Source organism: Phascolarctos cinereus, unplaced genomic scaffold (genome assembly GCF_003287225.1).
Source record: "Phascolarctos cinereus isolate Bilbo 61053 unplaced genomic scaffold, phaCin_HiC Scaffold_4;HRSCAF=312, whole genome shotgun sequence".
Classification (NCBI taxonomy): Eukaryota; Metazoa; Chordata; class Mammalia; order Diprotodontia; family Phascolarctidae; genus Phascolarctos; species Phascolarctos cinereus.
In genome coordinates, this window is record NW_027555847.1 from 675,280,894 (window position 1) to 675,292,975 (window position 12,082).

A 12,082-nucleotide genomic window follows, 5' to 3' on the forward strand; every position below is an offset into this window, starting at 1 on the left:
CGCCACGCAGAGGCGATGCAGCAGCTCGAGAGCCTTACGGATGCGTCTTAAGAATGTCCTAAAAGGGATTCTTGGTCAGATACAGGCTAGTAAACTGTGAAGTCCCTTCCAACTCCTGACCAAGGTGTGACCAGAAACCGGTTACTGAACAACGTCACTCTCTAATCGTTGTCTTCTCAACACATTTCCTTAGAGCAGGGACTGTCTCCACCTGTTATTTTCCCATGGTACCTAATACAAGGCTGGCCATACCAGATGTAGTCAATGGCCTTTGAAAGAAACTGACCACCCACATATGACTGCACAGAGAAATACGACATAACTTTTAAGTCTAAGCTGGGGTAGGGGGAGAAGAGGAAGCGAAATCGCTCTCATATTTCTCTGTAGAACATGGGCTGGTGATAGCTGGATGGGGGAGGGAGTTGGAAGGGTTCCACTAAGTCACCCACATACCAGGTTACCTGGGCAAACGTTGTGAAATACCTGCTGGAGTTGGGGCTAAGTACTTGGAATGACTGCATGACCCTGGCTTCATTAGTACCAAGCTCAAACTGGCAATGCCGCAGGGATAGAAAGAGATCCTAAACTGGCCTGGCAGAGTACTGCAGATCTGCAGGCTAGCTAGGGCCCTAATCAGATGTCTCCCGAGATACAAACCCGCCTCCTTCCCCTGACTAAGGTTCAAGGAAAGTCCCAGAGCTGGAAACCTATGCCACAGATCTGCTGTGACAAACTGCAGGGTTAAGGAGGAGAAGTGTACACAGCGCCCAATTCTGGGGAGATTGTGGCCATGTCTACTCGACAGAACTCTTGCCAAGCCTTGGGAGGGTGTCGGAGCCCACCCACTCAAACAAGACAAGGGACGAGGGCTGAACCCCAACTCAACACGCTCCTTATGAATATCTGCACAAGTCAGGGAACCAAGCACTCAGAGGTTTTCTTCCTAGACCCAATATGCATGGGAACTAGGGAAAGGCAGTGAAGTGGTTGAATGTTTCCCAGTGACCTGTCATTGGGACTCTACAGTAGCTTAATGAGACTATTTCATATTATTCCATTCAATGTAAACAAGGTAGAAACCTATTTAATCAACTTTGAGGACAAAGTTCAAACCCCTGTACAAAAAAACACCAAAACTTGTCTTTGGGGGAATGATACAGTGTAAATAAAAACCAACTTGGCAGGGGAGGAGGAAAAGCTTTTCAATTGGTTGGTGGAGGAGGAGGAATGTTTCCAGGTCCTTCCGAGGGAAGAGGGGGCCGCAACATTGGGGGCATAGGAGTTGGGGGATGTACTCCTGGGTTTGGGGGATGTACACCTGGGGCTTGGGGGTGAACCCCCGGAGCTTGGGGGTGAACCCCCGGAGCCTGGGGATGAACCCCCGGAGCCTGGGGATGAACCCCAGGTGCTTGGGGGTGTACCCCAGGAGCTTGGGGGTGAACTCCAGGAGCTTGGGGGTGAACTCCAGGTGCTTGGGGGTGTACCCCTGGAGCCTGAGGATGAACCCCAGGTGCTTGGGGGTGTACCCCAGGAGCTTGAGGGTGAACCCCAGGTGCTTGGGGGTGTACCCCTGGAGCCTGAGGGTGAACCCCAGGTGCTTGGGGGTGTACCCCTGGAGCCTGAGGGTGAACCCCAGGTGCTTGGGGGTGTACCCCAGGAGCCTGAGGGTGAACCCCAGGTGCTTGGGGATGCACTCCTGGAGCCTGAGGGTGAACCCCAGGTGCTTGGGGGTGAACTCCTGGAGCCTGAGGATGAACCCCAGGTGCTGGGGGGTGTACCCCTGGTGCTGAGGGATGTACCCCAGGTGCTTGGGGGTGTACCCCTGGAGCTGGGGGATGAACCCCAGGAGCTGGAGGATGTACTCCAGGAGCAGGAGGGTGGACTCCAGGAGCAGGAGGGTGGACTCCAGGAGCAGGAGGGTGGACTCCAGGAGCAGGAGGGTGGACTCCAGGAGCCGGGGGATGTACCCCAGGAGCTGGAGGATGAACCCCAGGAGCAGGGGGGTGAACCCCAGGAGCTGGAGGATGAACCCCAGGAGCTGGAGGATGAACTCCAGGTGCAGGAGGGGGCATCTGAGGAGGCCCAGGAGGGCCTGGGGGTGCAGGCCCACTGGGAGGCATGGGTGGCAGAGGCATGCCGCCTGGAGGTGGTGGTGGCAAGGACTCTGGCAGAGGTGGTCGAGGAGGCAAACCATTCATCAGTGGAGGTGGGGGCCGCTTCACTCCAGGAGGCCCAGCAGGGAGGGCTGGAGGAGCAGGAGGCTTCTCCATTTTAAAATGGAACTGGAGAAAAAACTGAAAGAAAAGCAAAAGATGAAGAAGCCTTCTGAGAGCCATGACAGACCAGCAGGGGTCCCTAAGCTGACTCTCCTACCCTCCACCAGGGAATGTCAATAAGCTCGGTTAGGAGCTGCTTCCTCCTTTAAAGCAGGTGCCCAGGCCTCTCCAAGCTGTCCTGTGATTTGGAACAGGAACCAAATGTCCAGGAGAGGCTCTGACCTTAACCCAGACACGACCCAGCCTGCCTCCAGTCTCCCAACAGTCTCACTGAATGAAAAACAAGCTGAGCTGCACAGGCGAGAGAGCAGAGGCTGCCCAACAAAGGCCTTGGCCACAGCCATAGTGGTGAATGTAGACAGAGGACACTTGTGGCTACAAGGGGAATTTTAGCCGGAGAAGCCTCCACTCTTGACAAGTCAACATCTGGTCACGCGATAAAAAGGAGCTCTGATTTGGCAACGCCCAGAGGTTTGAAAATGCCCACCCTGGAGGTACAATCCACCTCTAACCAAGAGGACCACTCCCCTAGTCTGTGAAGTTACTCACTCACCAGGGGCTACAGGGAACCCCAAATCAGAAAAGTTCAAAGCTAGAGAAGTTCTCAAAAAAATGATCTAGGTCAAGGCAAGGAATTACCGATTACCTGCTTGGTTTCTCTGTTCCAGTGGGTCCAAAACTTTCCCTCAGCCTTGTCAATCTCTCTACTTGGTACCTGAGCAGAAAGGAAGAGATCAGACAGGGGTAGCTGAGTGATAACCTCTTAGATTTCTGTTTCTACCCCTCCAGGCATGCCGTTATGTTAAGATGTTAAAAACAAGGAGGAAAGGGCTAAGGCAGAGCAAGGCAAGGGGGTGGTGGTGGTATAGTTATGAGGATTCAGTATCTTTTGGGACCACATTAGTGTAATGCCTATATAACATCTCCCTAGGAAGCCAAAAGTCTGAAGGTCTCTGGTTCAGACCATTAAGAGACCAGGCTCAGACTTCTGGCTCAGAGATTTAGGATGATAATACGTAGAGATCTTCTAATGATGCTGGTGGGAAATAACAATAGGTTGATTTGCCCAAAGTCACATGAGTACTTTTGGCCCACACTGGGAAAGGAATTCCATGTGCAGAGTCTGAGAATCCTGAAGGCTAAAAATTCATCTTGAGGATATTGTCCCCAGATCTACACTTGGACCAGAAGGAACCCAGTTGCTAAGTGTCTGCCCACACAAAAGGCCACCTTTCTTGGGACAAGAATTAACAGGAAGTACTAGAATGCCTGCAGTAGAGATGGGGAGGCCAGTGGCAAGCACAGGGATGCCTAGAGGGAAGATATCAAAATTCTCTATGCAGGCACACCTGTCCTGACCATCATGGTCCGGCCCTATGTTAGTTTAGCTACCACATTTCCCATCACTCTCCAACAGAAACTCTCCACTGAAGGCAAGATAAATGTACCCTTCTACTTCTGGCTTCCACTTATTTGTTTTCCAGCCTAGAGATGATAAGACCACCCTCCTCTACCTAGCCAAATTCTATCCATTCTTCAAACTCCAGATCAAGAAGCCATTCCAAGAAGCCTCCTTCTAGCCTGCCATTGTCTAACTCCTAATACACTTAATGATTGTAGCACACAATCAGATCTTGGCTACAAAAAAGGGTGACAGAGTGGGGAAAATGCAATCAGATGTCGTGGATTCAAATCCTGGTTCTGCCCAACTTCCTGTGTGCCCCTGTACAAGTCACCTAAACTTTCTGACCTTCGTTTTCCTCATCTGTAAGATTAGAGGGTTGCACTAAATGACCTTTGAGGGCCTTTCAATCAATTGATTAATAAGCATTTATTAAGTGCTAGATATGTGCCAGAAACTCTCCTAGATGCCAGGGGTACAAATACCAAAATGAAACAATTCCTACTTTTAGGAAACAAAGTCTCTCAAGACAGACTGTGTGTGTGTGTGTGTGTGTGTGTGTGTGTGTGTGTGTGTGTGTGTGTGTGTGTGTGTGTGTGTGTGTGTAAGGGGGTGGGGGGGGAGAAGGAAAAGGGAGAGGGAGGGGGAGAGAGAGAAAGAGAGAGAGAGAGAGAGAGAGAGAGAGAGAGAGAGAGAGAGAGAGGAGTGTGTGTGTGTGTGTGTGTGTGTGTGTGTGTGTGTGTGTGTGTGTGTGTGTGTGTGTATAAATAAAATAAAGCAGTTAAGCATAAGGCAGCTTGCAAAGGAGAGCACTAGCCACGAAGTGGCTGTTACTGTCTAGTCTTTTTCAGTCACGCCCAACTCTTCCTGACCCCATTTGGAGTTTTCTTAGCAAAGATACAAAAGCAGTTTGCCATTCCCTTCTCCAGGTCATTTTACAGATGAGGAAACTGAGGCAAAGAGGGTTAAGTGATGTGCCCAGGGTCACACAGCTAGTGAGTGTCTGCGTCTGGATCTGACCCCAAGTCTTCGCGACTCCAGGCCCAGCGCTCTATCCACAGCACCGTCTACCTGTCCAGTGAGGAGGATCAGAAAAAACTGCATGGTAGGTGAGGTGTGAGTGGTATCTTGGAAGGAGGCTGAGGTGAGACAGAGAATCCTAGACATGAGGGACGCTTGTACCGAGGCACAGAGGGAGGTGCTGTGTGCATGCATGAGGAACAGAGAGAAGGCCACTGGGAAAGCACCAGAGTGTGAAGAGATGGATAATGTAGAATGAGGTCAGAAAGATGGGTCGGGGCCAGGTTGTGAAAGGCTTTGCAAACCAAAGAGAGTTCATGGGTGACCCTAAAAGCATGGGGGGGCACTGCAGTTCATTGACTATGGGAGTGACGTGGTCGGATGTCTGCTTGAAAAGAACCATTGCCACAGCTGCTTTGTTGGTGGACTGGAAGGGAGACAATTGGAAGGCTCCTTTGGTCTAGGTAAGAGGCAATGAAGTCCTGCACTAAGGTAAGGCGGGGGGGGGCAGGGCGGCTGTGTAAGGAAAATAAGCTGAATGCAGGAGAGGCCGAGGAGGTAGAAATGGCAAGATCTGGTAACTGACTGGCTGTAGGCCAAGGCAGTGGCTGCTACAGAAACCAGGAAACTAAGAGGGACGGGTCTGGAGGAAAGAGAATTGATTCTGTTTTGGACACACTAAGTTCAAGAGGTGTTTTCACGACATACAGTCTGAAATGCCTAGTAAGTACAGAACGACGATGTAGGACTCTGCAAAGCTCAGGTGAGAGAGACTGGATGTAAAGACCTACATGTCACCTGCCCGCAGAAGGTAACTAAACTAGCCAATGAGGTCACCAAGACAGAGTGCAGAAAGGAGAGAAGCAGCCCAAGGCCAAAGCCCTAGAGAACACTGGCAGTGAAGGGGCCTGCTGCAGATTATGTGCCAGCCAACGAGGGCCTCAACGTAAGATGGAGGAGGATCAAGAGCAGTCTCAGTGTGACTTTGGAAAGAGCAGTCAGCTTCAGGTGAGCTCGGACTGGACACTGCAAAGGCCTGAGGAGTGAGAGGAGAGGAAATGGAGGCAAGGAGTACAGAGACTGCTTTTTCTAGTCACATCAGCAAAGGGAAGGAGAGATAAAGGGCAACAGCTTGAGAGGATGATGTCTCCAGCAAAAGTTTGTTTGTTTTTTTAAGGATGGATGGCAGGAATTCAGACATGTCTGAAGACAGCATTAGAGACAGGGGAGGAGGGAGGTGAAAATGTGCTGGAGGAGATGGGATTGAGGGCACATCTAGTGGCTGGCCCTGGTCAGGAGAAGGGCCCCTCAACGGTGATCAGCCACCACCTGACAGGCGAGGTGTTAAACTGCGGAGATAGAAAGTTGGGCAAAAACAGTTCAAGGAACCTGCCCTCTAAGGCTAGTTAGAAGTGGGGAAGGGGGAAAGAACACAATATGTCAATAAATAGGTACAGAGAAGATATGTACAGAATACCCAAAGGTGATCTTGTGAGAAAGGTCCTATCAGCAGAGGAGCCTGGGAAAGGCATCTGGCAGGAGGTTGCTTGTGAGGAGGGACAGCATTCCAGGGATAAGGTCAGCCAGGGCAAAGGAAAGAGAGGGACGCACAGGAGAGATGTGGTGAAGGGAGAAAGGACAATGCCAATAGACTGTAGGGTGACTGTGAGGAGAGTGGGCCTCTCATCAGAATGGATGAGGACAAAACAGGGAGGATCAGAGGGAAAGATAATGGGTTCTGCTTTGGATATGCTGAGTTAAGGACGGCTCTGGGATATCTAGTTTAAGATGTAGAACAGGCAGTGGGGGATGTGGGCCTAGAGCTCAGAAGGAGACCTGGGCTGGACAGATGGATCTGGGATCACCAGAGACTGGGAGAAAGTACTAGCGTAAAGGATAATGTCCAGCTTTAAATCTACCATCCTTTTTCTATCTTACAGCATTTTCTCTTACATTTCTGGTGTCCTTGAGGGGATTCGTTTTGAGAGCAGGGATAAATACTCTCACTTACAACCACCAGATTTAGAGCAACTGCCCCTGCCTTCCACCTACGGTCCTAAAGCAGTGTTAGGGGTACAGCGGGTTCGGTAAATACTGGAGAAGCTGTTCTAAAGGAAGGATACAGTGACTTGGTGGGAAGCACAAGGCTGGGAGGGGGAAGGGGAAAGAAGACCAGCCTCTCAGCTCTTTTCTACATTACCTTGAAAGCAATGGTTTCATAGGGCTCAGCCGCCATCAAAAGATACTGCCAGCGTCTGTCTGGGGGTTCAATCCTCTGCTCGTACGCAGACATGAACCGGTGGCGGGGCATGATGCTCTCTGCGATCTCAGGATAGTCAATCTGCAGGGACAGGCCAAGGAGCACAACTAAGCAGAGTGTGGTTAACACAGCAGGAGAAAGGGAAAAGACAAGACACAAAAGGCATTAACAGCAGCTGCACTTTTCTTTTCACCTCCCTACTGGAGTGGGGGTGGGTGGCGCCCGGGAGATGGGAACACTCAGCTAGAACATACAACACAGAGCTGCAGGATCAGGGGTGATTCTCTGGCCTCTTATGAACCCTCATCACATGTGCACCAGAGTTCTTAAGGAAAAGAGACTTTCTGCTGAGGACTCACACACAGGGAACACGATCATTCACAAAGGGTGATGGGGGGTGGGGAGGTGGCTTCCTTACCTGGAAGAGGAGGCTCTGCTGGCCCAGCTCCGTGTCCCGCTGCTTGGTGACTGAGACAGACAAAGAAGCGGTTGGTCACTCTAACAAAGCCCACCCCAATCTTCCTCTTCTCTGAACTATACCACTCGTCCTACACTGTTCTCCTGCACAGCCATAAGAAACCTGAGGGCAAGGACTGCATTCTCTTCTATGTTCTCTGCAGTGCCTAGCACCACACTGATGAAGCACATGGCAGAAAGGGAAGCAATGCCTGCTGAATGACGGGGGTGGCAGAGATGCAAGCGTCACCGCCAGGCTGGCTGCCTCCACATCACACACCTGGGGAGCCAGAGAGGGCCAAGCTGCCTGCACTATTCCGGAAATTCAGACACTTGCTTCTCACAGATTTACAAAGTGTTGCTCTGGAGAGTGGCACATTTATCTGCCATTTCACATGCAGGACAAAAACGTGCAGGCAAACTTGCGTAAATGCTGCCTGCTTGGATGGGGATGGTCATCAGGTACAGGCAGATAAAGCAGAGGAAGCAGATGTTGGATTCTTTGAAAGAAGCTGTCCTCTGACCCATGATGAAATCCATGAGGAGGGACTCGGGGTGCACACTGAACCACAGATTTTGGGGGCATGACCAAGGCGGGAATTACTTTTGCTTGACTATATATATGTTACAAGGCTTTTTTCACCCTTACTTTTTTTTCAACGGTAGGGGGGAAGAGTGGAGAAGATTTTTGTTAACTGAAAACAATTTTAATTAAATTTTAAATATTGAAAAAAAGTAACATTTATATGCATCCCCCGAATCTTGGAAGTACACAAAGCAATAACAATATTTACTGTAAATGTACTTCACTTTGCACTGCACACAAAAGACACTGTAGCACAGTGGAAAGAGCAATGGATTTCTAGTCAAGAAGATCCAAATTCAAATCCTGGCTCTGCTCCTTGCTACCTCTGTGACCTTTGAGAGATTATGTCACCTCGCTGGGCCTCAGTATCTCCTCTTACACCAGATGCCCTCTATGGTGCCTTCCAGCCCTAAGCCTCTGACCCTCTGATCCTATTCCTGAAAAGCTGTTGCTAAGTGTAATCACTCTGAAGGCCTCTTAAGGTGATTATCAAAACCCTTCATTCACTCAACATTAAGTGAATATTACATGCAGTGTTACACTGTGCTAAGTGCTAGTGAAGACACAAAGATAAACAGGGCAGCTGTGCTCAAAAGCTTGTACTGTTACATCAGCCTCCTTCCTAACACAAGTCTTTTCCTGCCTTCCCTACAATAATCCTTCTTGAGGGAGGCAGAACCAAGATGGCAGAGTAAAGGCAAGGACTCGCCTGAGCTCTCCCAAAACCTCTCCAAATACCTTTAAAAAATGACTCTAAAAAATTCTAGAACAGCAGAACCCATAAAAAGACAGAGCGAAACAATTTTCCAGGCCAAGACAACTTGGAAGGTCAGCAAGAAAGGTCTGATACACCAGGGTGAGAGAGGAGGGCAGTCCAGTGCAGGCCACACCAGCACAGCTCCAGCCACAGCAGACCAGTAGCAGGCCTTGGCAGTCATCGAATCACCAGCAGCAGCAGCCACAGCAGCAGCAGCTCATGCTGCTACTTCTGGTGCTCTAAGCGCACAGATGGCAAGGGTCTCTGTTTTGTTAGCACTAAGAGAGAACTCTGTTGCTTTGCCTATACTTGGATCCAGGCTGCAGTCCCAGGAAGTCCCAGGACAAGGAGGAACATGGGGAGCAGAGCTTGCAGCCACGGTGGAGTAGGACCCTTGTCACAGTTCCAGGGCAGAAAAGAGTGCTTCTAGTTGCTCACAGACCAGAGTACAGGCCAGGAGAGTCGTAAACACTTCTCCTTAGAGCGTGCCACCTTGGAAGAACTGAAAACGTACAGGACCTTAGAAGTATTTCTGAAAACAGCTGCACAAAATCCCTGAAACTTGGGACAGTGTGCCCTTCACCCTGGAAGAAGAGCCCTACTTTAAGAAAGAGTTAAAAGTCAAATAATAGCCTGGGGATATGAGCAAGCAACAGAAAAAAATTGTGACCATACAAAGTTACTATGATGACAAGGAAGATCAAAACACACTCAGAAGACAACAAAGTCAAAGCTCCTACATCCAAAGCCTCTAAGATAAACATGAATTGGTCTCAGGCCGCGGAAGGGTTCAAAAAGGATTCTGAAAATCAAGTAAGGGGGAGGCAGAGCCAAGATGGTAGAGGGAAAGCAGTGACTTGCTTGAGATCTCCCCCAAACCTCTCCAAATACCTATAAAAAATGGCTCTAAACAAATTCTAAAGCAACAGAACCCACAAAAAGACAGAGTGAAGCAAATTTCCAGGCCAAGACAACCTGGATGGTTGATAGGAAAAGTATATTGCACTGGGCTGGGAGTGGAGCACAGTGCAGCGTGGGCACGTAGGCCGCAGTGAACCTGGAGCAGGCCTCAGAGAACTGAATCTCGGGCAGCTGTGGTGATTTCCAGACTTCTCAAACCAGGAACGCCAAAGATAACTTAGAAGATCAGTGGGAAAAGTCTGTTGCTAAGAGAGAACGAGGTGGTCTCAGCTCCATTCCCTGAGCACGGCCTGAGGTGGGGGCTGCCTCCTGAGCTTCTGGCCCACAGACTGAGGGGGAATCAAGTGGCTGATCAAAGGGGGATTGCAGGGATCTCTTTGCCAGTGCTGAGGCAGGAATCTCTTGCTTTGCCCATGCCTGGATCTGGGTTACAGTTCTGAGGGGCGATCCTGGGGCGAGGAGGAATGCTGGCATAGTGGAACTTGTAGTAACTGTGGAAAGGAAACCCTCCTCACAGTTCCAGGACAGAAAGGAGTGCTTGTGGTCACTAACAGACCAGAACACAGGCCAGGAAAGGAGTAAACACCTCGCCCCTTATCATACCACCTTGAAAGAACTGAAAATTTACAGGTCCCTACAAGTATCTCTGAAAACAGCTGTACAAACCCCTGAAGCTTGGGACAGTACATTCTCCACATTGGAAGCAGACTCTTACCTTAACAAAGAGTTTAAAACTCAAGTAACTGGCTGGGATCATGAGCAAGCAGCGCAAAAAGAGTCAGACTATATTATCTTACTTTGGTGACAAAAAAGATCAAAACATACAACCAGAAGAAGACAACAAAGTCAAAGCTCCCACATCCAAAGCCTCCAAGAAAAATATGTATCAGTCCCAGGCCTTGGAAGAGCTCAAAAGGGATTTTGAGAAGCAAGTAAGAGAAGTAGAGGAAAAACTGGGAAGAGAAATGAGAGTGATGCAAGAAAATCATGAAAAACAAGTCAACAGCTTGCTAAAGGAGACCCAAAAAAATACTGAAGAAAATAACACCTTAAAAAATAGCCTAACCCAAATGGCAAAAGAGGTCCAAAAAGCCAATGAGGAGAAGAATGCCCTAAAAAAATTGGCCAAATGGAAAAGGAAGTCCAAAAGATTACTGAAGAAAATACTTCCTTAAAAATTAGAATAGAGCAATTGGAAGAGTGACTTTATGAGAAATCAAGACACTGTAAAACAAATCCAAAAGAATGAAAAAATAGAAGACAATGTGAAATATCGCATTGGAAAAAAGATCCAGGAGAGAGAATTTAAGTACTGGACTATCTGAAAGCCATGATCACAAAATGAGCCTAGACATCATCTTTCAAGAAATTATCAAGGAAAACTGCCCTGATATATTAGAACCAGAGGGCAAAATAGAAATTGAAAGAATCCACTGATCTCCTCCTGAAAGAGATCCCCAAAGGAAAACTCCTAGGAATATTGTAGCCAAATTCCAGAGTTCCCAGGTCAAGGAGAAAATATTACAAGCTGCCAGAAAGAAACAATTCAAGTATTGTGGAAACACAATCAGGATAACACAAGATTTAGCAGCTTCTACATTAAAGGACTGCAGGGCATGGAATATAATATTCTGGAGGGCAAAGGAGATAGGATTACAACCAAGAATCACCTACCCAGCAAAACTGAGTATAATCCTTCAGGGGAAAAAATGGTCATTCAGTGAAATAGAGGACTTTCAAGCATTCTTGATGAAAAGACCAGAGCTGAATAGAAAATTTGACTTTCAAATACAAGACTCAAGTGGAACATGAAGAGGTAAACAGGAAAGAGAAATCATAAGAGACTTATTAAGGTTGAACTGTTTACATTCCTGCATGGAAAGATGATATTTATAACTCATGAGACCTTTGTCAGTATTAGGGTAGTTGGAGGGAAAAAATTATATGCATGTAGATAGAAAGAAAGAAAGAAAAGAAAGAAAGAAAGAAAGAAAAGAAAGAAAGAAAGAGAAAGAAAGAAAGAAAGAAAGAAAGAAAGAAGAAAGGAAGAAAGGAAGAAAGGAAGAAAGGAAGAAAGGAAGAAAGGAAGAAAGGAAGAAAGGAAGAAAGGAAGAAAGGAAGAAAGGAAGAAGGAAGAAAGGAAGAAAGGAAGAAAGGAAGAAAGGAAGGAAGGAAGGAAGGAAGGAAGGAAGAAGAAAGGAAGGAAGGAAGGAAGGAAGGAAGAAAGAAGAAAGAAAGAAAGAAAGAAAGAAGAAGAAAGAAAGAAAGAAAAAGAAAGAAAGAAAGAAGAAAGGAAGAAAGAAAGAAAGAAAGAAAGAAAGAAAGAAAGAAAGAAAGAAAGAAAGAAAGAAAGAAAGAAAGAAAGAAAGACAGATAGATAGACAGAGGGCACAGGGTGAGTTGA

At 48.0% G+C, this 12,082-nt stretch overlaps 1 protein-coding gene across 3 annotated transcripts in view; it reads right to left on the reverse strand.

The window, feature by feature from the left end:
• Nucleotides 1-1,057: 1,057 nt before the first annotated feature.
• SF3A2 (splicing factor 3a subunit 2) overlaps nucleotides 1,058-12,082 on the reverse strand; it is a 31,026-nt gene continuing 20,001 nt past the window's right edge. For all 3 annotated transcript variants that reach the window (XM_021008822.2, XM_021008823.2, XM_021008824.2), the window contains 4 exons: nucleotides 7,377-7,426; nucleotides 6,899-7,039; nucleotides 2,923-2,991; nucleotides 1,058-2,294 (listed from right to left, as the gene is read on the reverse strand). In XM_021008822.2, coding sequence (XP_020864481.1) covers nucleotides 1,203-2,294; nucleotides 2,923-2,991; nucleotides 6,899-7,039; nucleotides 7,377-7,426 — 1,352 coding nt within the window. In that variant the 3' untranslated portion in view covers nucleotides 1,058-1,202. The remainder of the gene's footprint in view (nucleotides 2,295-2,922; nucleotides 2,992-6,898; nucleotides 7,040-7,376; nucleotides 7,427-12,082) is intronic.